The sequence below is a fragment of the Schistocerca serialis genome, chromosome 4, assembly GCF_023864345.2.
Source record: "Schistocerca serialis cubense isolate TAMUIC-IGC-003099 chromosome 4, iqSchSeri2.2, whole genome shotgun sequence".
NCBI classification, from domain to species: Eukaryota; Metazoa; Arthropoda; class Insecta; order Orthoptera; family Acrididae; genus Schistocerca; species Schistocerca serialis.
In genome coordinates, this window is record NC_064641.1 from 762,031,422 (window position 1) to 762,054,201 (window position 22,780).

General features: G+C 41.9%; 1 protein-coding gene across 3 annotated transcripts in view; it reads left to right on the forward strand.

Annotated features, from left to right (window-relative positions):
- The window catches only part of LOC126473307 (uncharacterized), a 262,415-nt gene that overhangs the window by 224,256 nt on the left and 15,379 nt on the right, over nt 1–22,780 (forward strand). For all 3 annotated transcript variants that reach the window (XM_050100282.1, XM_050100284.1, XM_050100283.1), the window contains 2 exons: nt 3,920–4,175; nt 19,422–19,747. In XM_050100282.1, the coding sequence (XP_049956239.1) occupies nt 3,920–4,175; nt 19,422–19,747 (582 nt within the window). The remainder of the gene's footprint in view (nt 1–3,919; nt 4,176–19,421; nt 19,748–22,780) is intronic.

The following is a 22,780-nucleotide window of genomic DNA, read 5'->3' on the forward strand; positions in this document are numbered from 1 at the left end:
GCTTACATGGCAGAGGCTCTATCCATTAGAGCCACCAAGGACACAGATGAATACCGCCACTACAGGGACTTATCCCTTGCACGCTTCTCGTGAGACCCACATTCACAACTGTCTACAGTCTACATAAGTAATGTTCCTAATAGATATTTGCCCATCCACTCAGTACTCGCGCCAGCTAAGGTGACGATTCCCGTAAGAATTCGGGCAACCTGTGCGCATTCGCATCGACGAAGATCAATGGCCGGGTAATCATTTACCTATATATGAAGATAGTAACTGTTCTCGAAAAACAGATACCATTGATGACCGTGCATGGGCAAATATCTATTGCGAACATTACTTACGTAGACTGTGGACATTTGGGAATGTGGGTCTCACGGGAAGCGCGCTATTTATCTGTGTCCACGGTGGCTCAGATGCATGGAGCGTCTGCCGTGTAAGCAGGAAATCCCGGCTTCGAGTCCCGGTCGGGGCACACATTTTCAGCTGTCCCCATCGAGGTATATCAACAGCACCTGTCAGCAGGTGAGGGTTTCAATTAATTATTGTTTACCCAAAGAAGTTCTAGAGCTTACAAAATTTTCCTTTTGCAATATTTCGTACGAAGGAACGAAGTTTCCATTTTTTATGAAATGAAATGATCGTACGAGGAAGACGAGATGAATGTTCGTGTCGTTATATCGTAATGGTATGTCTTCAGCAAAAAATACGGACACCTTCTTTCCAATCTCTAATGTTACGTTTATTAAACTATTTAATTTCACAAATGCTGAAAATAAGTAATATAATACGTATAGACTCTATGACAAAAAAGGGCGCAACACGAAGAATTATCCGAATTGGACGGAAATAGCTAGATGTGATGTACATGTACAGACAAAATTACAATTTCAGAAAAATTGGAATGATTTATTCAAGAGAAAGAGCTTCACAAACTGAACAAGTGAATGATGCGTTGGTCCACGATCTGGCCCTTACGCAAGCAGTTATTCGCTTGACATTAGTTGGCAGATTACTTTTGGATACATTGTGGGAGTATGCAGTGATCAATGTTATTACAAATATTTACCATCAAAAACAGTCTTGATCACAAATTATTTATTTCGGTGGCCGGTTTCGACCACAACTGTGGTCCTCTTCAGACCAATGAGTAAGAACCTCCTTCTGGTGGTAAATCACTACTGACTAGCGGTTTCCCACCGGAAGGAGGTTCTTACTCATTGGTCTGAAGATGACCACAGTTGCGGTCGAAACCGGCCACCGGAATAAATTATTTGTGATGAAGACTGTTTTTGATAGTGAATATTAGTTGACAGAGCTATTGGATGTCCTCCTGAGGGTTATCGTGCCAAATTCACTCCAATCGGCGCTTTAGATCGTCAAAATCCCCAGGCGGATGGAGGGCCCTGCCCGTAATGCTCCAAATTTGGGAGAGATCCGGAGACCTTGCTGGCCAAGGCAGGGTTTGACATGCACGAAGACAAGCAGTAAAAAGTCTCTCTATGTGGTACCGGGCTTTATCTTCCTGAAATGCCAGCTCAGGGTGGCTTGCCAGCAAGGGCAACAAAACGGGGCGTAGAACGTCATCGATGTACCTCTGTGATATAAGGCTGCTGCAGAAGACAACGAAAGGCGTCCTGCTATGAAAGGAAATGGCACACGAAAGCATCACTCCTGGTTATTGTGCCATATGGCGGGTGATAGTCACGTTATTGTCCCATCGCTGTCTAGAGCATCTCCAGACACGTCCTCACTGGTCATTGGGGCTCAGTTCGAAGCGGGACTCACCATTGACCGCAATTCTACTCCGGTCAGTGAAATTCCAGGCTGAAGACGTGTCTGGAGACTCCCCAGACAGTTGTGAAACACCAACCTGACTGTCGCCTGCCATACGGCTGCTGACAGTAAGCTCTGCGTTAATTTCGAAAACGCGAATTGTAGTTTTTACCAATTCAGATAGGCACCGGAAACCGGGGAGAATGTCATCCGATCCAAGGCAGAACATGTCATTAGTACCGGCATGAGCCTCTACATGCAATTGGATGCACCTTGTGCTCTTCATGGCATCTGGAAGGACCAGTTTCACGTCTGGGATGATGACTCTCCAGTATGCACACAGAGTGCACACTGGATTTCTTTCACAGGCGTACCCCAAGGTGCACCATTATGCGCCTAACATTAGAGCTCCCAGTTACTAGCAATCCCACCTTCTGTGAATGCCCGAATCTTGCAGGCTGAGAGCCTTCCTCTATTACGAGACAAGCGACTACATCTGTCTTAGGATTTTTGTTAGCCACAGCCTGAAACCTGTTTGTCAGACGAACTGCGGAGGCTCTTCGATCGCCGCCCTCCAAACTCTTTCGCCGCCTGCCACACCTTGAAATGATCTCCCGTTCCACCATAAGTGAGCGGCCAACCTTAGAGCGGGCAGTAATCGTTGTGTTGTATTTTTTTTTTCCACATTTTTGTCTACGCTTATTGTGTATCATCAATATGGACAAATGCAATGAATATGGATGATACGATACTCTATGGTATTCTGCGGTTTGAATTCACTCTGTTTTTTTTTAGAAGTTGCATTGATTTGATTTTGTAAATGATACTGACAATATTATACACATGTATAATGCATTATTCATACTACAACTTCTCCCGGATAATTATTTTGTTCAAATTGCACAAGAATTCCACCTGACGTAGTGTAATAATGTTGACTGCAAGCTGTGTTCATATCACTAAAATTACAGATCGTACATCAGAGCTTTTATAATTTTTGTCTTCGATGGATATCATTATTCTTATCAAATTGATCACGAAAAGGAACCACAGAATACCACCCGCACACAACACTGACGTATACTACCAAAAATATTTTTCTCTGTGATTCGTCCGTAGTTTAATTGTGGCCTCATACATCAGCAATGAAATCTTGTTCAACAGTAAATACCATCAGCACTGTTCTTAGAAAATGCAGTCTGATTCTATTAATTTTTTCTTTTATAAATAGAGTTCAGTACCACCGGTGCACATTTATTTCTTACACGTCCGTCTATTGTTTGCAGTATCAAGTAATTTAAATTTGCCGCTGTGATAAAAGTGAAAATGGCGGTCAATAAAAGATAGAGGATTTCTTTTTTAATTAAGATTTTCCTTTGCTCAATAAATAATTAATCATTTAAATTGATGCCACCAATAAAAAAAATATTAAATTGTTTTGCAAAGTAGTTTAACACAAACCCATGCTATTTTCAACTAGAAGTACAGACGAAGTTGCTATATAATCGCAACTAACAATGGCTGCGCTTCCTGCAGCTATGATAAAACAATTAACACAAAATTATTATTAAAAGAGGAAGTGAATTTTCAATAATTAGTCATAAATAGTTTTAACGCATTTGGCTCTATTTGTTTTTAGCAGCAAATGAACATAAAAGTACAATAATTTTACATTGAATGTTTTTCATTCAACAGACCTCAAATCGATTCGCGTCTTGTGTCGGCGACGTACATCAGAAGAAGACGACAAAAGGGTACAAAACAAAAGAAAAGAATGACATAGATTAACAAAGAATGTGAAACAAATATTGCTTCTGTTTTACATAATTATCATCTTTTTAAGAAATAATTACATAATTGAATGAATATTATTGAGTTACGTAATTTTCCACACGTTCATATTCCACTCATAATAATACATATACATATATATATATATATATATATATATATATATATATATATATATATATCGTGGATGTTATATTCTCCGTCAGTCACCACCATCCAGTCGACTTCTCACCCACGTCCAACCGCATTGCCCCTCCCCCATATTTCGCCGAGAGGACAAGAATTCCATTTTCCACTGATTACAGCGATTAACAAATGGTGTGCTGACGCTGAACGTGGCTTCTGCCTGCAGGCCAGCGGCGGATGTCCCTGCAGCGCAGCGTGTCGGTGGCGGAGGAGGAGCAGCGGCCGAAGCCGGCCAAGCCGTGGTGGGCCTCCGCCTCCGTGGAGAGCGTCCACCTGGGCAGCAGCGTCCGCATCTTCGACGAGAAGCCCTACCAGAGGCTCCCCACGGTAGAGCCAGCAGCAGCCCGCGAGAACCACGTCGACGGCAGCAGCAAGGACGCGGCTGCTACTGCCAATGGCATTGCTGCTGGCCCACCCCCACCGTAAGTGGTCGCAGCTCTCAACTCTAGCTGCTCGAAGGAGTTTAACGCTTTCTGTGCCCGTGCTTTCTTGAGTGAACTGCAGACAGCCAAGCCATGTCAGATTGAGGTCTACCTGTAGTTTACCATGTGTAGCGGTATGAAATGAGCCTTTTCTTGTGAAAATGAAACACTAATTTTGAATTGAAAAGTAAAAACATTTTAAAGTACTGACCATTGCTTTCTATGCATTTTGGCCATCTTTCTGGCAATTTGTGGTCACCACGCCAATCGTCTTTTGAAGCAAACCAATCAGACACCCAAATTTCGACTTCTTCGTAGGAATCGAAGTGTTCCTCAGTCAATGCGTGTCCCATCGATGAAAACAAATGGTAGTCGGAAGAGGCCAAGGCTGGGTGGGGTAGCAGCTCGCAGCCAAGTGTTTTTATTGTATCCTGAACCAGTTTTGCTTTGTGTGCAGGTGCATTCTTGTGTAAAAAAATTACTCTGCCATGTCTTCTGGCCCATTCTGGTCTTTTTTCGATCAATACATAGTTCAAATTCATCATTTTGTCTGTAGCGATTAGTATTCACAGTTTCCCCGGATTTTAGAAGCTTGTGATACACCACACCTTTCTGATCCCACCAAACACAGAGCATTGTCTTCTTGCTGAATCGATCTGGTTTTGCAGTCGATGTTGATGGTCGTCCCGGATTAACCCATGATTTTTCCCGTTTAGGATTCTTAAAATAAATCCATTTTTCATCGCCAGTAACAATTCGATGCAAAATTGATTTTCTTTCATGTCTTTGAAGCAAAATTTGACAAATGGTTTTTCGGTTTTCCATCTGTCTTTCATTCAACTCATGTGGCACCCAGTCTGGAACCGCGTGACCGCTACGGTCGCAGGTTCGAATCCTGCATCGGGCATGGATGTGTGTGATGTCCTTAGGTTAGTTAGGTTTAAGTAGTTCTAAGTTCTAGGGGACTGATGACCATAGATGTTAAGTCCCATAGTGCTCAGAACCGCGTGACCGCTACGGTCGCAGGTTCGAATCCTGCATCGGGCATGGATGTGTGTGATGTCCTTAGGTTAGTTAGGTTTAAGTAGTTCTAAGTTCTAGGGGACTGATGACCATAGATGTTAAGTCCCATAGTGCTCAGAGCCATTTGAACCATTTTTGTGGCACCCATTTTCCACACTTTTGGATCTTTCCAATAGCTTTCAAACGGCCAGAAATTGTTTGTTCTGCAACATTTACCATTGCTGCCATTTGCTTCTGACTCAAAATATCATCTTCATCCAATGTTGCTAACAATTCGGCGTCTTCGAACTTTTTTGGTGGTCTTCCACGTTCTTCATTTCTTACATCAAAATCATTATTTCTCAACCGTTGAAACCATCTTTTGCATGTTGCTTCTGATAGAGCATGATCACAATATGCCTCGACAAGCATTCGGTGCGACTCTGCAGCACTTTTTTTCAAAAGAAAACAAAAAATTAATACTTTCCACAAATCAACACTTTCTGGTACAAAATTCGACATTGTTAACACGATGAAAACATATGATGTTGTTTGTTCCATGACATGATGTATACTAAAATATCCTTGACAGATTTCATACCAACCAAACAAAAAACAATTAAGGCTCGTTCACAACAAATGTTCCCTATCGACACATTTCTATCTTAACGCTCATTTCATACCGTTACACCTTGTAGTTTAAGTAATATTAAGGGAAACCCCCCATTAATAATGTAAAATCCCAAATCCCCAGGTTCTGTGGATATAATTACTCTGTTTGATCAAAACTATGTGACATTATTACTGAACTTAACAAGGGGTGTGTCCACCCTTCACCTTTATCGGGGCTTCAACTCTGCTGGAGAGATTTTCAGTTAGGTATCGGGATGTCTGCATAGGAATGGCAGTCCATGCTTCCTCAAGAGCCGAAACCAGAGAAGGTAGTGATAATGGATGCTGGGGTCTGGAATGAAGTCCACATTCTACCTCGTATGAGATCTGTTCCATTGGGTTCAGTTCGGGACTCTGTGCAGGCGAGCCCATTATAGGAATGTTACAGTCCACGGACCGATGCGTAATAGATGCTGCATTAGGCCAGGGTGCATTACTTCCGAACTGTTCCTCAGTTGTGCGCAACACACAACGCTGTAAAATGCGTTCATATCTTTCCTCATTTAGCATTCTCTTAAGCGCAATAAGGGGACCAAAGCCTAACACCAAAAACCTCCCCATGCCATAACACCACCTACTTCATACTTCATTATTGTCAGTATATGTGACGGCAGTTAACGTGCTGCAGGCGTTCGCCGATCTCAAACCCTTCCATCTGATTGCCACTGTCCAATGGCGTAGCTGTTCACACCACATCAAGTGTCACTTATCAGTGACATCAGAGGAAATGCTCGACTATCGTTCCCCATTCTTTTCACACCTTTCAAGATCCGATTTTTTTCTGGATGAAGGAAATCCTTTTGTGCTCTAATGCTCTTAGGTGATCTTTCATGATTTTAGTTGCAACATTTATACAAACATCTGTACTCATTTTCAAGATACATTTCGTATACTTGGCTTCTTTTTATTGCCTAAAATAATTAGTTTCAAAACATTCACTAGTGTAGTAAATAAACTGGTCATTCAATAACTATCATGCAAAATGACAATAATAATATTCAGTCATATAGCGGAATGTAAATATTTGGTATTCAAACCTCAGTATGATCTCAGACAGCAACGAAGACACACTCCTATAATTCTGTGTGATTCCAAAAAATGAACAAAGGCAGATGTCCTGTAACATGACAATGAACAGTCTACAAGTACGGTACCGGACATCGGAATGTAGGGTGAGCATAATGTCTTTCTTTGATGACAAGAATGTATTTCTAAGGATCAATGCTAGGTACAGTTATGCGGTTTGTTACAGCTGGCAGCTTTACTCGTAACAACTTTTATGAACATGCTCTAACATGTAGCATGTAACATGTGACGTAGTAGATAGTGTCGGAAGTTCCATGCGGCTTTTCGCGGATGATGCTGTAGTATACAGAGAAGTTGCAGCATTAGAAAATTGTAGCGAAATGCAGGAAGATCTGCAGCGGATAGGCACTTGGTGCAGGGAGTGGCAACTGACCCTTAACATAGACAAATGTAATGTATTGCGAATACATAGAAAGAAGGATCCTTTATTGTATGATTATATGATGGCGGAACAAACACTGGTAGCAGTTACTTCTGTAAAATATCTGGGAGTATGCGTGCGGAACGATTTGAAGTAGAATGATCATATAAAATTAATTGTTGGTAAGGCGGGTACCAGGTTGAGATTCATTGGGAGAGTTCTTAGAAAATGTAGTCCATCAACAAAGGAGGTGGCTTAAAAAACACTCGTTCGACCTATACTTGAGTATTGCTCATGAGTGTGGGATCCGTACCAGATCAGGTTGACGGAGGAGATAGAGAGGATCCAAAGAAGAGCGGCGCGTTTCGTCACAGGGTTATTTGGTAACCGTGATAGCGCTACGGAGATGTTTAACAAACTCAAGTGGCAGACTCTGCAAAAGAGGCGCTCTGCATCGCAGTGTAGCTTGCTCGCCAGGTTTCGAGAGGGTGAGTTTCTGGATGAGGTATCGAATATATTGCTTCCCCCTACTTATACCTCCCGAGGAGATCACGAATGTAAAATTAGAGAGATTAGAGCGCGCACGGAGGCTTTCAGACAGTCGTTCTTCCCGCGAACCATACGCGACTGGAACAGGAAAGGGAGGTAATGACAGTGGCACGTAAAGTGCCCTCCGCCACACACCGTTGGGTGGCTTGCGGAGTATAAATGTAGATGTAGATGTAGATGTGTTCTGTTTGTTGTCTGTAGAGCGTCTAACCGATACGCAGTTTCTCTCTGTGTCTTTGTCAAGACGTCTTGTGTCATCGTTTCTGCAGCATCTCGTATCGGTGCTGTAAGAATTTGCACTACAGAAACTGGTAAACTGAACACCTTACCCATACCGGCAACATAAACCCTTAACGAAGTCAAGAGGGATTGTTTTTGGTAATTATGGTGGCAATGAAGCTGAACTATCTCTACTGATCCATCTATCTGAGAAGCAGCGTTGCCAACTTTTCACCGTTACTGGATCGCATAATTGCATCTAAATTATCGTACATTTCGTTGAGGGATCGTACAAATGTACGATCTACGATATAAAATCCGTTTTTGGATGTCATTATCTATTCACTAAGAGTAAGTCAAGTTTAACACGATAACTATTACAGTTAGACAATAGGTATTTGTCTTGAAGCTGATGGCGCTCAAATATTGCAAATTTGTTTATCCGTTATTCGGAAATGATAACACTTAGCGACTTCCAACAAACTTCACGTATAGCTTCAAACCTTTACGAAACTTTTTTTCTCGCTGACAGCCCCCACAAAACGATGGAAGAAAAAAGTTTATTGCTTACTACATTTTCGCTGTTCCCGTGGCCATACTTCAACTTCTGCCATTACGTTTTGATTTTTTGCTTCTTTACAACTGATGCTATTCGCAACACACTTTGTAGACAGTATCTACATACATTACTGAATGCACCTTTAAAATTATATCACTGTACAACACATAGCTCAGGAGGTTAGGACGTGACAGACACTTTGACGTGTCAGAAACTATATTCAGCTTACACTAGTGTGCAGTAAAACTTCAGCAGGAGTGACGTTTTAATTTATCACATCTTTACTATTAATCCCATTCGCAACACATTTAGTATATAGAATCTACATATATGACTGATGCAACTGCAACGTAATATCACTGGACAGCAAATATCTCAGGCGATATGACGTCAGAAATAATGACATGAGTCAAAAACGCGCTTCTGCTTAAAATTAAGGGCAAATTGCCTATCCTACAATCATCCGATATATTATAATGAAAGTCGTTAGCGACTTCTGACGAACTTTAAGCATAATTTCAATCCATTTCCAAACTTTTTCTCGCTTACAAGCTTGTCGTCTAGAATAATGAAATTAGAGCGCTAGTATGATTGTTGCAGTGCATTGAGATGAACTCTGGGCCGGCCTTGGCATGGGCTTATAAACTCGTTCCACATAAAAATAGACGAGTCCCATTATTTCACGTTAGCTTCTCCACATTTTAATGCTATTGATCTTAAATTTTTTCTGTTAGGAAACAATTTTTAAAAATTAAATTTGATTCAAAAAATTATATTAAAATACTATTTTGTTATCTGCGTACCTTAGAAGACGACTTAAAAACGGAACGCATCATCATCATCATCTGGAGGGTCGGAACAGAAGAACTGGATCTGCATGGCCGTGAATATAACTGAGTTTTTTTCCATGCTACTAAGTGTATTTTCGGCAGGAACAAAATTTTTGCGTGAGCGCCTGTTCCTCACACACTGGCTATCAAGCAAACATTCATTCACTATGGAAGTATCGAACGTATTCCTATTTTCACTTTTATAACACTCTTCTTACTAAAAACTTTTTCGCAGTCAGCATTTGAATGTGGAAGGGATAAACATTAAAGTGCAAACAAATAAAGTTTTTATGATGAGTATGTTCCCCCAAAATACGTCCACATCTCTACAGTTGTTAATATCTTCTTCTATTTTTACGATAGGAAGTTTCCTCCAGTCATCATAGAGTTGTTGTAGACGCTTGTCATCATCTAGAGAGACTATTCTTGGCAATTTTGGCGTAAGAGATATAAGAAAGGGAGTTTTTTTTCTCTTTCCTTGTTTGAAAGAGCGCTGTAGGCGTCAAACTGCAAGCAATGGCAATAAAACATCATCAAATTTATATCTCTTTTTCAGTTCTGAATATCCCGTCTGCATGAAATCCCTACATATGCGATAAAAGTCTTTTACGGTAAACCGTTCATTAAATATTTCTGGTTTCTGAATTGCCTTCAGAACTTCAACTCCTAAATACACTAGATTGTCAGTAACAAACTTTGACCTATTGTTGGAGTTATTGCAACCAGTTTATTGGTTACGACCTACTGCCAGTCCATGTAGCAAATCAACATTTCCTTGTACCCTTCGACCATCTTTTGATGTAAGTCAGTAATAACAACTTTACCACTCTGGGAATACTTATTTAAATCTGTGAATTTCGACAAAATAAAGGCCAAAAATAAAAGATACCTTTGAAAAATTATTATTCAGGGTCCGGCGAATTTTTTCCGCCGCAACCAGCCTCTCCTCTACGTATTCAGAATCAAAATAAAAACGCAATGCATTCCATTGTTCTGAAATGCTCACTACAGTGGCCCGCAAGGATAGCCATCTCGTCTGTGTTGGATGCAACAATTGTGAATTTTGATACCTAAAAACTTTTGAATTTCATGCAGTTGTGCCTTTCTCTTAGCGCTAGCTTTAAAATGGTTATGAACGTTCCCAGCTAGGATTTCACAACGTCTAGGAAGACATTTACAACCTTCACTGGCACATATGTGAAGTCAGTAACATATACCGGGTGATCAAAAAGTCAGTATAAATTCGAAAACTTAATAAACCACGGAATAATGTAGATAGAGAGGTAAAAATTGACACACATGCTTGGAATGACATGGGGTTTTATCAGAACCAGAAAAAAAAGAAAAAAAATCACCTCATATTGCTAGACGCGTAAAAGATCTCTTGCGCGCGTCGTTTGGTGATGATCGTGTGCTCAGCTGCTACTTTCGTCATGCTTGGCGTCCCAGGTCCCCAGACCTCAGTCCGTGCGATTATTGGCTTTGGGGTTACCTGAAGTCGCAAGTGTATCGTGATCGACCGACACCTCTAGCGATGCTGAAAGACAACATCCGACGCCAATGCCTCACCATAACTCCGGACATGCTTTACAGTGCTGTTCACAACATTATTCCTCGACTACAGCTATTGTTGAGGAATGATGGTGGACATATTGAGCATTTTCTGTAAAGAACATCATCTTTGCTTTGTCTTACTTTGTTATGCTAATTATTGATATTCTGATCAGATGAAGCGCCATCTGTCGGACATTTTTTGAACTTTTGTATTTTTTTGGTTCTAATAAAACCCCATGTCATTCCAAGCATGTGTGTCAATTTGTACCTCTCTATCTACATTATTCAGTGATTTATTCAGTTTTCAAATTCATACTGACTTTTTGATCACCCGTTATATTTGAGAATAATTAGTCCGGGATATTTTTCAGTTAATTGAGTAGCAACAGAGTTTCTTGACCCCATCATAGAATTACAACCATGAGAAGCAAGTCCTGTAATATTGTTTCCAGAAAGATTGACAGAAAATGAAAGCATTAGGTTAGAATAAAGGTTTTTATTTGTTACACCTTCGTTGTGTTACAGTATTCAGCTTGCTTAAAAGTTTCACAAATATTCCAAAATTCACTCTCAATTTTATTTGTGTCTTTATCAAAATGTCTAACTACGATACACAATGTTTTAACATATTCTACGTCTATTAACTCATCAGTAAAAGCACTCAATTTTGTGTGTCGCAGTTTTTGTGCATGTCCGTTCTTATGGCTCTCTCCTATCACGTCCTTCACTATCTGTGAAGATTTAGTGCGACGCAAGTGCGTCGCAAATATATAACGTCGGCGATTTTAGAATCAGGAAAGCAACTTTGAACTACATCATCCTGGTGATCTACAACATTGAAACGAAGATCATGTTTTGCCACGAATCCTGCCGACTTAATTTCAGGAAGGTGAGGCTGATTATTTAAAGACGTATCAGTTGTAGCTGATTTCACAAATGTATTCAAAATTGTCTGGCTTTTAGATGACACCACCTTCACTTTTTTGACATTATTCAGAATGTTTTTCAACGCATCCCAATTCAGACACAAAAGTTACGTTACATATTCTACACCTAGTCCTTTCTGAGTTAAATTCATCAACGTAAAACCAACCTTTAAATTCAGTATTAGTTTTCCAGACTTTTCTGTATTTTTATTTTCGCTTCTTGCATTTAAACACGTAAACTGTGCACTTTTTTGGGACTTCTAGGACCACAGTCACTGTCTTCTGTTTCCATTGACACAATTCTGCAGTACGTAATACGTTATTAATCGCTCACTGTCCTCGTCTGAGCCAGCAAGTTAACCGTAATCGTTTTCGCTTACGTAAGAGCACCGCGCAGGATGCAAAGCAGTCAATACGGTGAATTCTACAAGGATTCGTCTCGGGGAATAACCTAATGTGACCTATGCGGCTGCAGTGTAATGAAATTTGGGAATCCCGCTACTGGACAGACTGGCATGTAGACTGATGAAAACTGTATTTGTGGAATGTCAAAAATTAAAGAAACCGCAGAAATTAAAATAATAAAAAAGACGAAATCTCAACAATAAGAAGCGTTTCAAAAGATAATATAACAGACGTGCGATCCGAAGGGGGATGGCATGTTCGTGCACCATCTTAAATTATCGTACATGTGCGGACCGGGTTGTATGGTTGGCAACGCTGCTTATAAGTTTTCGTCCAAGAACTGGCGAACAAATAACCCCCAATGTGGTGGTGCACCATCTTGTTGAAACAGTTGAAGTTCCTGTAATTAAGGTGCAAGGTAAAGTTCGAACATGTCCAGGTAAACTGTTGTCGTAATGGTAGGCTCAGTGAGGAAGAATGGTACAATAACTATGTTGTGCGTTAAACCACATTGCTCATTAACTTTCAAGCTATCCCTTATCTGCTGTATCACAATATGTGGATTCTTCAGCCCCTAGATCCGGAAATTTGCCTGTTTAGTTCCCTGGAGATGTGAAAAGTCGCTTTATCGGAAAAAGAAAGTTTATGAAGGTAGTAACTGTCTGCATCAAGTCCGTCGAACATGTTGCTAGCAAACTCATCACGTCTGGGCCTTTCATCTCGCTACTAAGCTTGCAGATGTTGCACTTTGTATGCATGGACACTCATTCAGTTGCTTAGTATCCTCACCACAATGAGCTGAGGTAGCGTGTTTCATCGATTTCCACAGACAGCATTGAAATGCTGTACTTACAATAACGACAATGTTGTCACTCACTTCAAGCGTACCGCTTCTTGCCTTGTCACAACACTGTCACTCTCTTTAAACTTTTCATGTCATCCTTTGACGTTCTTCTTCACCTCTGGCGCATCTGAACCATAACCACTTCAGAACTATCGCTGAACTGTAATGGGCGTCCATGTTTCATGAAACCACAAAACATACTGCGCTTTCTCTTTCATAGACGATACTGTGAACTTGTGAACTAAACTACGCTGCCTATAACAAGAGAGAGAGAGAGAGAATCAGGTACTGTCAGAGGAATGTAGAAGTGTAGCCGTAAAAACTTCGCGAGTTGAGCTACCATTTGCAACAAACCAAATCGACATGTTAAAGAATGTCCAGTCCATAAAAAGCCTGTTTGAATTAAACTGCTGAATTTTACGGACTAATACGCTAGAAACTATCAGACGCACCTTAATTTTTAAGCAATTTTTTTAAAAAAATAACATTTTTGCCTTTTTTATTATTAGACTGGGATGCCAAACTAAAAAAAATCTTAATTTATAAAATCGAACTGTCCTTTAAAAATCCCTGAAAACCGTATTCTGAACTTTCTTCTTCTTCTTCTTCCTCTTCGTCGTCATCGCTGTCCTCTTCATATACAGGGTGTAATTTTTAAGTTGACAAACAAGAATAACTCGAAAAATGAGCTCCACTCGAAAAAATGTGGAGAATCCAAAGCTGATAATCTTTTCGAGGGAGACATCTGCTGGTGCTAATATTAGCCCGCCACCCCAGCGGGAGGCAACTTTAAAATTTTAAATGGGAATCCCCATTTTTATTGCAGAATCAGATTCTACATGAAAAAAACTACGTACATTTAGTCTTAAAAATGTGTTTTGATTCTTGGTAGTTGGCGCTGTAATTCAAAAAAATCCATGTTCTCATTTTTGCGTGGAAAATGGTTACAGATAAATTAAAAAATACTTACTTACTTCTTAAATTTTGATTGGCTAAAACTAAAATTCTCCCTATCGTCCCATAGGGTGGGGTTTGAGAGAGAGGAATTAGAGTTTTACAAATGTTGACCCAAATACTGTATTAATTTTTTCTGAAGATTCAGATAAGTTTTGTTTGTTTCGTGGTTATCAGGCTACACAACTTTTAATTGTCAAACAGATCATCTGACTAGCTAACTAACTAACCAAGCATCCTACTTTTTATTTTTTCCACGCAAAAATGAGAACATAGATTTTCTTGAACTATAGTGCCAACTATCAAGAATCAAAACAAATGTTTAAGACAAAATGTACGTGCCTATTATGTAGGATCTGACTCTCTGACTCTGCAGTAAATAAAAAATGGGGGGTTGCCATTTGAAATTTTAAAGTTGCCTTCGCCCCATCCCCAGGCGGCTGGGTTGGCGGGCTAATTTTTGCACCAGCAAATGTCCCCCTCGAAAATAATCAACTTTGGATTCTACATATTTTTTCGTGTGAAGCTTATTTTTCGAGCTATTCTGTTTTGTCAACTTAAAATTCGCACCCTATATATGACGGTTTTCACTGACGCACTTCTTGAAAGATTTGACAACAATGTGTTCTCTCACTCCAGACCGCGGCTGTTTTATCCACTAACACACTTGTTTGACTGCAGGTCGTTTTAAAGCTCCCTTCAGCGTGAATTCATGCTGGGTTTCATCCATCAACCGTTTGTTACATTCGTTTCTCATACACTTTACATGGTGTATTTCCCGAGACATCAAGAGGTTGCAATTGTGAAGTAAGTCCTCCCCGAATAACAGCAAGCTCTGTATTTTCCTGCATCAATTTCTCTTTAACAGAATTTTGCAAATGATTGCTCAACTGATCTAGGACAAGAAGAGAACTCTCCTTCAATAAAGTACCTTTCCTTCTCACCCACACTGTTAATCTGTCCTCCATCTAACCCTCGTGATGCACGTGAACAACACCTGGCGGTATTTTAGGAAATTTTGGTATTGTTTTGCGCTTGAAAATGGTCATTGGGTTAAGCTTGGTACCATCAGCATAACATGAAAGGATAACAGTGCAGTGTATTTTTTCACGCCCACTTGCTTTTATGGTTGCAGTTTTAGCATCTTTCATGGTAAGAGTTTTGTTACTCGGCACATCAAACGTTAGAGGAATTTCGTCCATATTCGCGATTTGGCTTAGTTCAACACTGGTTTTCTTTCGATGTTGATTAATAAAGCCATGGCAAGATAATATTTTCTCTTCAAATTCTAGTGGAATATTCTGACATATTTTGGTTCTGTTTCGCATGCAAAGTGACGTTTCATAAACCTGTAGCACCAACCAACTCTACCCTTAAAGTCTCTTAAGTCCCATTGTAATGCTAGCTTCCAAGCGTGTATTTGAATCATTTTTGTATTGATTCCAATGCCATTTTGACAGCGTCCTTGAGTCCATTTCAATATGTCATCTTCTAGTTTTGGCCATTTTGCATTCAGTCCTCTAGTTTCACATTTAGTCTTCCCATTTTTTTCAGTTGTTCTTTACCTGCCCGGCAATCGCGATTGGTTTTCTTCTTTTGGCGGAACGCCGAAATTCCGCTCATCTACACAACTGGCCATTAAAATTGCTACACCACGAAGATGACGTGCTACGGACGCGAAATTTAACCGACAGGAAGAAGATGCTGTAATATGCAAATGATTAGCTTTTCAGAGCATTCCCACAAGGTTGGCGCCGGTGGCGACACCCACAACGTGCTGACATGAGGCAAGTTTCCAACCGATTTCTCATACACAAACAGCAGTTGACCGGCGTTACCTGGTGAAACGTTGTTGTGATACCTCGTGTAAGGAGGATAAATGCGTACCATCACGTTTCCGACTTTGATAAAGGTCGGATTGTAGCCTATCGCGATTGCTGTTTATCGTATCGCGACATAGCTGCTCGCGTTGGTCGAGATCCAATGACTGTTAGCACAATATGGAATCGGTGGGATCAGGACGATAATACGGAACGCCGTGCTGGATCCCAATGGCCTCGGATCACTAGCAGTCGAGATGACAGGCGTCTTATCCGCATAGCTGTAACGGATCGTGCAGCCACGTCTCGGTCCCTGAGTCAACAGATGGGGACGTTTGCAAGACAACAACCATCTCCACGAACAGTTCGACGACGTTTGCAGCAGCATGAACTATCATCTCGGAGACCATAGCTGCTGTTATCCTTGACGCTGCATCACAGACAGGAGCGCCTGCGATGGTGTACTCAACGACGAACCTGGTTGCACGAATGGCAAAACGTCATTTTTTCGGAATGATCCGGGTTCTGTTTACAGCATCATGATAGTCGCATCCGTGTTTGGCGACATCGCGGTGAACACACATTGGGAGCGTGTATTCGTCATCGCCATACTGGCGTATCACCCGGCATGATGGTATGGGGTGCCATTGGTTACACGCCTCTGTCACCTCTTGTTCGCAATGACGGCACTCAGAACAGTGGACGTTACATTTCAGATGTGTTACGACCCGTGGCTCTACCCTTCATTCGATCCATGCGAAACCCTACATTTCAGCAGGATAATGCACGACCATATGTAGCAGCTCCTGTACGGGCCTTCTTGGATACAGAAAATGTTCGTCTGCTGCCCTGGCCAGCGCAATCTCCAGATCTCTCACAAACTGAAAACGTCTGGTCAATGGTGGCCGAGCAACTGGCTCGTCACAATACGCCAGTCACTACTCTTGATGAACTGTGGTATCGTGTTGAAGCTGCATAGGCAGCTGTACCTGTACACGCCATCCAAGCTCTGTCTGACTCTATGCCCAGGCGTATCAAGGCCGTTATTACGGTCAGAGGTGGTTGTTCTGGGTACTGATTTCTCAGGATCTATGAACTCAAATTGCGTCGAAATGTAATCACATGTCAGTTCTAGTATAATATGTTTGTCCAATGAAAACCCGTTTATCATCTGCATTTCTTCTTGGTGTAGCAATTTTAATGGCCAGTAGTGTACTCAGACAGGAGCGCCTGCGATGGTGCAGTCAACGACGAACCCGGGTGCACGAATGGGAAAACGTTATTTTTTCGGATGAATCCAGATTCTGTTTACAGCATCATGATGGTCGCAGCTGTGTTTGGCGACATCGCGGTAAACGCACATTGGAAGCGTGTATTCATCATCACCATACTGGCGTATCACCCGGCGTGATGGTATGGGGTGCCATTGATTATACGTCTAGGTCACCTCTTGTTCGCATTGACGGCACTTTGAACAGTGTACGTTACATTTCGTTAGATCCCTACGAAACCCTACATTTCAGCATGATTATGCACGATCGCATGTTGCAGGTCCTGCACGGGCCTTTCTGGATACAGAAAATGTTCGGCTGCCGCCCTGGCCGTCACATTCTCCAGATCTCTCACCAATTGAAAACGTCTGGTCAATGGTGGCCGAGCAACTGGCTCATCACAATACGCCAGTCACTACTCTTCATGAACTGTGGTATCGTGTTGAAGGTGCATATGCAGCTGTACCTGTACACGCCATCCAAGCTCTGCTTGACACAACGCCCAGGCGTATTAAGGCCGTTATTATGGCCAGAGGTGGTTGTTCTGGGTACTGATTTCTCAGGATCTATGCACGCAAATTGCGTGAAAATGTAATCACGTGTCAGTTCTAATATAATATATTGGTCCAATCAATAACCGTTTATCACCTGCATTTCTTATTGGTGTAGCAGTTTTAATGGGCAGTAGTGTACTCTGTTTCCATGTTCTTCTGCATATGCTGTTACTTTCAACTTAAAGGCCGCATCATATGAATACCATTTATTTTGTCCATTACGAAACTAGCTACCAACAAAAATATTGTACTGTTGCTGATAACACAAATCACTTTCGCTTCAGGTTCACTGGCAACGTAGACTGCAATGACGCGTCGTGGACTACAGTGTTCTGGATCGGGGGTGACCGGACGGGAGGCAGACAGTGTCAGCAAGCCCGGGAATCCCCACAATTCATGTTCGTCGCATCGGCGCACTGCTGCTACCATTTGAATCCAATGTTGCCAGACAGCGATAGGTTTCCCGAATACGATCATTTTTAAGACTGGTGGGAATTTTAAATCAAACACTGGACATTTTTATATTAATGTCGAGTATCAGACGCACCTGAATTTTCGAGGCAGTTTTTCGAAGAAAAAAATGCGTCTTGCAACTGCATATCTGTATGTAGCGTAGTCGCAGAAATAAATGTTTGTAATGAGAGAATCTGACGATCAATCTGTATATTGAGCAAGCAGTGAAGGAAACAAAAGAAAAATTCGGAGTAGGTATTAAAATCCATGGAGAAGAAATAAAAACTTTGAGGTTCGCCGATGACATTGTAATTTTGTCAAAGACAGCAAAGGACTTGGAAGAGCAGTTGAACGGAATGGACAGTGTCTTGAAAGGCTGTTATAAGATGAACATCAATAAAAGCAAAACGAGAATAATGGAATGTAGTCGAATTAAGTCGGGTGATGCTGAGGGAATTAGATTAGGAAATGAGACACTTAAAGTAGTAAAGGAGTTTTGCTATTTGGGGATCAAAATAACTGATGATGGTCGAATTAGAGAGGATATAAAATGCAGACTGTCAATGGCAAGGAAAGCGTTTCTGAAGAAGAGAAATTTGTCAACATCGAGTATAGATTTGAGTGTCAGGAAGACGTTTCTGAAAGTATTTGTATGGGGTGTAGCCATGTATGGAAGTGAAACATGGACGATAAATAGTTTGGACAAGAAGAGAATTGAAGCTTTCGAAATGTGGTGCTACAGAAGAATGCTGAAGATTAGATGGGTAGATCACATAACTAATGAGGAGGTATTGAATAGGATTGGGGAGAAGAGAAGTTTGTGGCACAACTTGACAAGAAGAAGGGATCAGTTGGTAGGACATGTTCTGAGGCATCAATGGATCACCAACTTAGTATTGGAGGGCAGCGTGGAGGGTAAAAATCGTAGAGGGAGATCAAGAGATGAATACACCAAGCAGATTCAGAAGGATGTAGGTTGCAGCAGGTACTGGGAGATGAAGAAGCTTGCACAGGATAGAGTAGCATGGAGAGCTGCATCAAACCAGTCTCAGGACTGAAGACCAGAACAACAACAACAATCAGAGAATACTTTAGGATCACCGTGCACTAGGATCACCGTGCACATGTGCCGTTTGTAGTAGAAACTTTGCAGGATGCGCTGCAGTTCCCACTCGGGCTGTTCCCAGAACGACGTGCTCGGGGAGGATGCGGCGCTGGATGCAGGCGGTGGTGCGCTTCTTCGACCTGGACCTGCTGCGCGACCCCACCTACGTTGTGCTCATGGTGGGCATGTCGCTAGCCATCCTCGCCGAGCTCAACTTCTCGCTCTTCACGCCGCTCATCATGGAGGGCTACGGCTTCGACAAGCAGCAGACAGCCACCTTCATGTCCATAATCGGCATCACCGACATCATCTTCCGCTTCGTGTCGCCCTTCGTCGGCGACTACCTGGGCTTGGGAGCGCAGACCATGTACCTGGTGGCTCTCCTCATGCTCATCACCTCACGCACATGTAAGCAGCTAACACTTCCATGTTGTATCGCTTTGGGCAAGAAGTTCTAATGTAACCCTTTTTTCGCAGATAGCGCATTTTACTTTATTTCCTGTTTTCCTGTTTCACGTACGTGAAGTGAATGATATCAGCTCTGCAATACCTATCGAGTAAGAAGCAAGCATAATTTCCCACCCTGACTAGCAGAAGCGGTTGGCCATCTGGCGCTTTAAGAACCATTGGGTTGTGTGCCGCACCAGAAATCGGTCCTGACCATAGCAAAGAGATAGTTGTACTTAGGAAAGAACATTTGTTCTGGCACCAATCAAGTAATTGTTATTAATAAATATTTGCTGATAAATCTTGCCTTTTGCCACTCTACGGATCAACACTACTTCCTTTCAATAATTTAGCAATGGCAGAAAACGTTGATTTTAATAAATAAATGAATAACTGTGGCAGAACCGAAGGTGTAAGATCTTATATGAACTATACCGATTGTATGTTCAGATTACATACCGATTGTGCGTCATACTCGGCAGTTGTCGGTAGAATGCCTGTCGGTCTAGTCATGCAGTAGACCATGCTCCCGTGCCGTTAATACATAAAAGCGCCCAAGAAACTGATTTTATTTATTTAATCGTATGGCTAGGCCCCCCCGTCAGGCAGGCCGTTCGCCGGGTGCCGGTCTTTCAATCTGACGCCACTTCGGCGACCTGCTGTCAATGAGGATGATAGGATAATGAGGACAGCACAACACCCAGTCCCTGGGTGGAGAAAATTCCCCGACCCACCCGGGAATCGAACCCTGGCCCAGAGGATTGACAATTCGTCACGCTGACCATTCAGCTACCGAGGGCGGACAACGAAACTGATATAGGAATGCGTATTCAAGTTCAGAGATATGTAAACAGGTAGAATACGGCGCTGCGGTTGGCAATGTCTATATAAGACAACAAGTGTTTGGCGCAGTTGTTAGATCGGTTACTGCTGCTACAATGGCGTGCTATTGATAGCATTTACGTGAGTTTGAACGTGGTGTTATAGTCGGCGCACGAGCGATGCGACAGAGCTTCTCCGAGGTAGCGATGAAGTGGGGATTTTCCCGTATGACCATTTCTAGTGTGTACCGCGAATATCAGGAATCCGGTAAAACATAAAATCTCCGACATTGCTGCGGCCGGAAAAAGATCCTGCAAGAACAGGAGCAACGACGACTGCTGAGGATCGTTCAAAGTGACAGAATTGTAACCCTTCCGCAAATTGCTGCAGATATCAATGCTGAGCTATCAACAAGTGTCGGCGTGCGAACCATTTAAAGAAACATCATCGATATCGGCTTTTGGACCCGAAGGCCCTCTCGTGTACCCTTCATGACTGTACGACACAAATCTTCACGCCTCGCCTGGTCCCATCAACACCGACATTGGACTGTTGATGACTGGAACCATGTTGCCTGGTCGGACGAGTCTCGTTTCAAATTGTATCGAGCGCATGGACGTGTACGGGTGTGGAGACAACCTCAAGAATCCATGGACCCTGCATGCCAGCAAGGGATTGTTCATGTTGGTGGAGGCTCTGCAGTGGTGTGGGGTGTATGCAGTTGGAATCATATGTGACCCCTGATATGTCTAGATACGACTCTAACAGGTGACATGTACGTAAGCATCCTGTCTGATCATCTGCATCCATTCATATCCATTGTACATTCCGACAGACTTGGGAATGTCATCGATATGGGCTTTCAGGGCCGGAGGCCCACTCATGTGCCCTTCATGACTGCAAAACACAAAGCTTTACGCCTCACCTGGGCCCATGGACACCAACATTGGACTGTTGATGACTGGAACCATGTTGCCTGGTTGGATGAGTCTTGTTTCAAATTGTATCGAGTAGATGTATATGTATCGGTATGAAGACAACCTCATGAATCCATGAACCATGCATATCAGCTGTTCAAGCTGGTGGAGGCTCTGTAATGGTATGGGGCGTGTGGAGTTGGAGTGATATGGACCCCTGATACGTTTATATACAACTCTGACAGGTGACACACACATAGGCATACTATCTGATCACCTGTATCCGCTCATGGTGCATTCCGACGGACTTGGGCAATTCCACCCCACACGTCCAGTATTGCTAAAAAGTCGCTCCAAAAACACTTTTCGAGTTTCAATACTTCTTCTGGCCACCAAACTCCCCAGACATGAAGATTATTGAAGACAGCTGGGATGCCTCGCAACATGCTGTTCAGAAGAGGATCTCAACCCCTCATACTCTTATGGATGTAAGAACAGCCCTGCAGGATTCATGGTGTCAATTCCCACCAGCACTACTTCAGACATCAGTCAAATCCATGCCACGTCTTCTTGCGGCACTTCTGCATGCTCACAGGGGCCCTACATGATATTAGCCAGGTGCACCAGGTTCTTTGGCTCTTCAGTGTCTATTCACAATGAAATTCATATGGAATCTTCAGCGTGTGACTCCTACTCACAGTTGGCCAATAAAAAGCTATATATATTTGTGTGTCTGTGATATTATATAATTTTTTATATAATGAAACAATCACATTGTAATAAAGCCACAGCTGTTACATCCCAAGCGCGTGAAGTGACACAACATGAAAAGCACTGTTACATGGCACAACAAAATTACAAGCTGACACATATAAATATTGTATATAGACAGTTGTATATAACAGCCGAAATAATCACATATCAGAAATATAATTTTAAAATACATGAATGGGAAGGGAGTAAGGTCATTTTATTATGCTAAAGGGAACCATGTAAAATTTTGACCAGTTACACATTACACTCATAGTATCGTGGTCATCAGTCATTCCATTAAAGACAAACAACATTAACCATGAGTCCTTTGAAACTCATTACCGTAGCTAATAGTATGCCACATCTGTAAAATAAATAGTGACAATGAACAACCAAATTTCTGTGTTGAAAACAACAATGCAGCACCACATGACAGTCAAACTATAACAGCCTATTAAAAAATCAGTTGTTCATCCTAGTCAAATTGCAGTTACATTTAAAA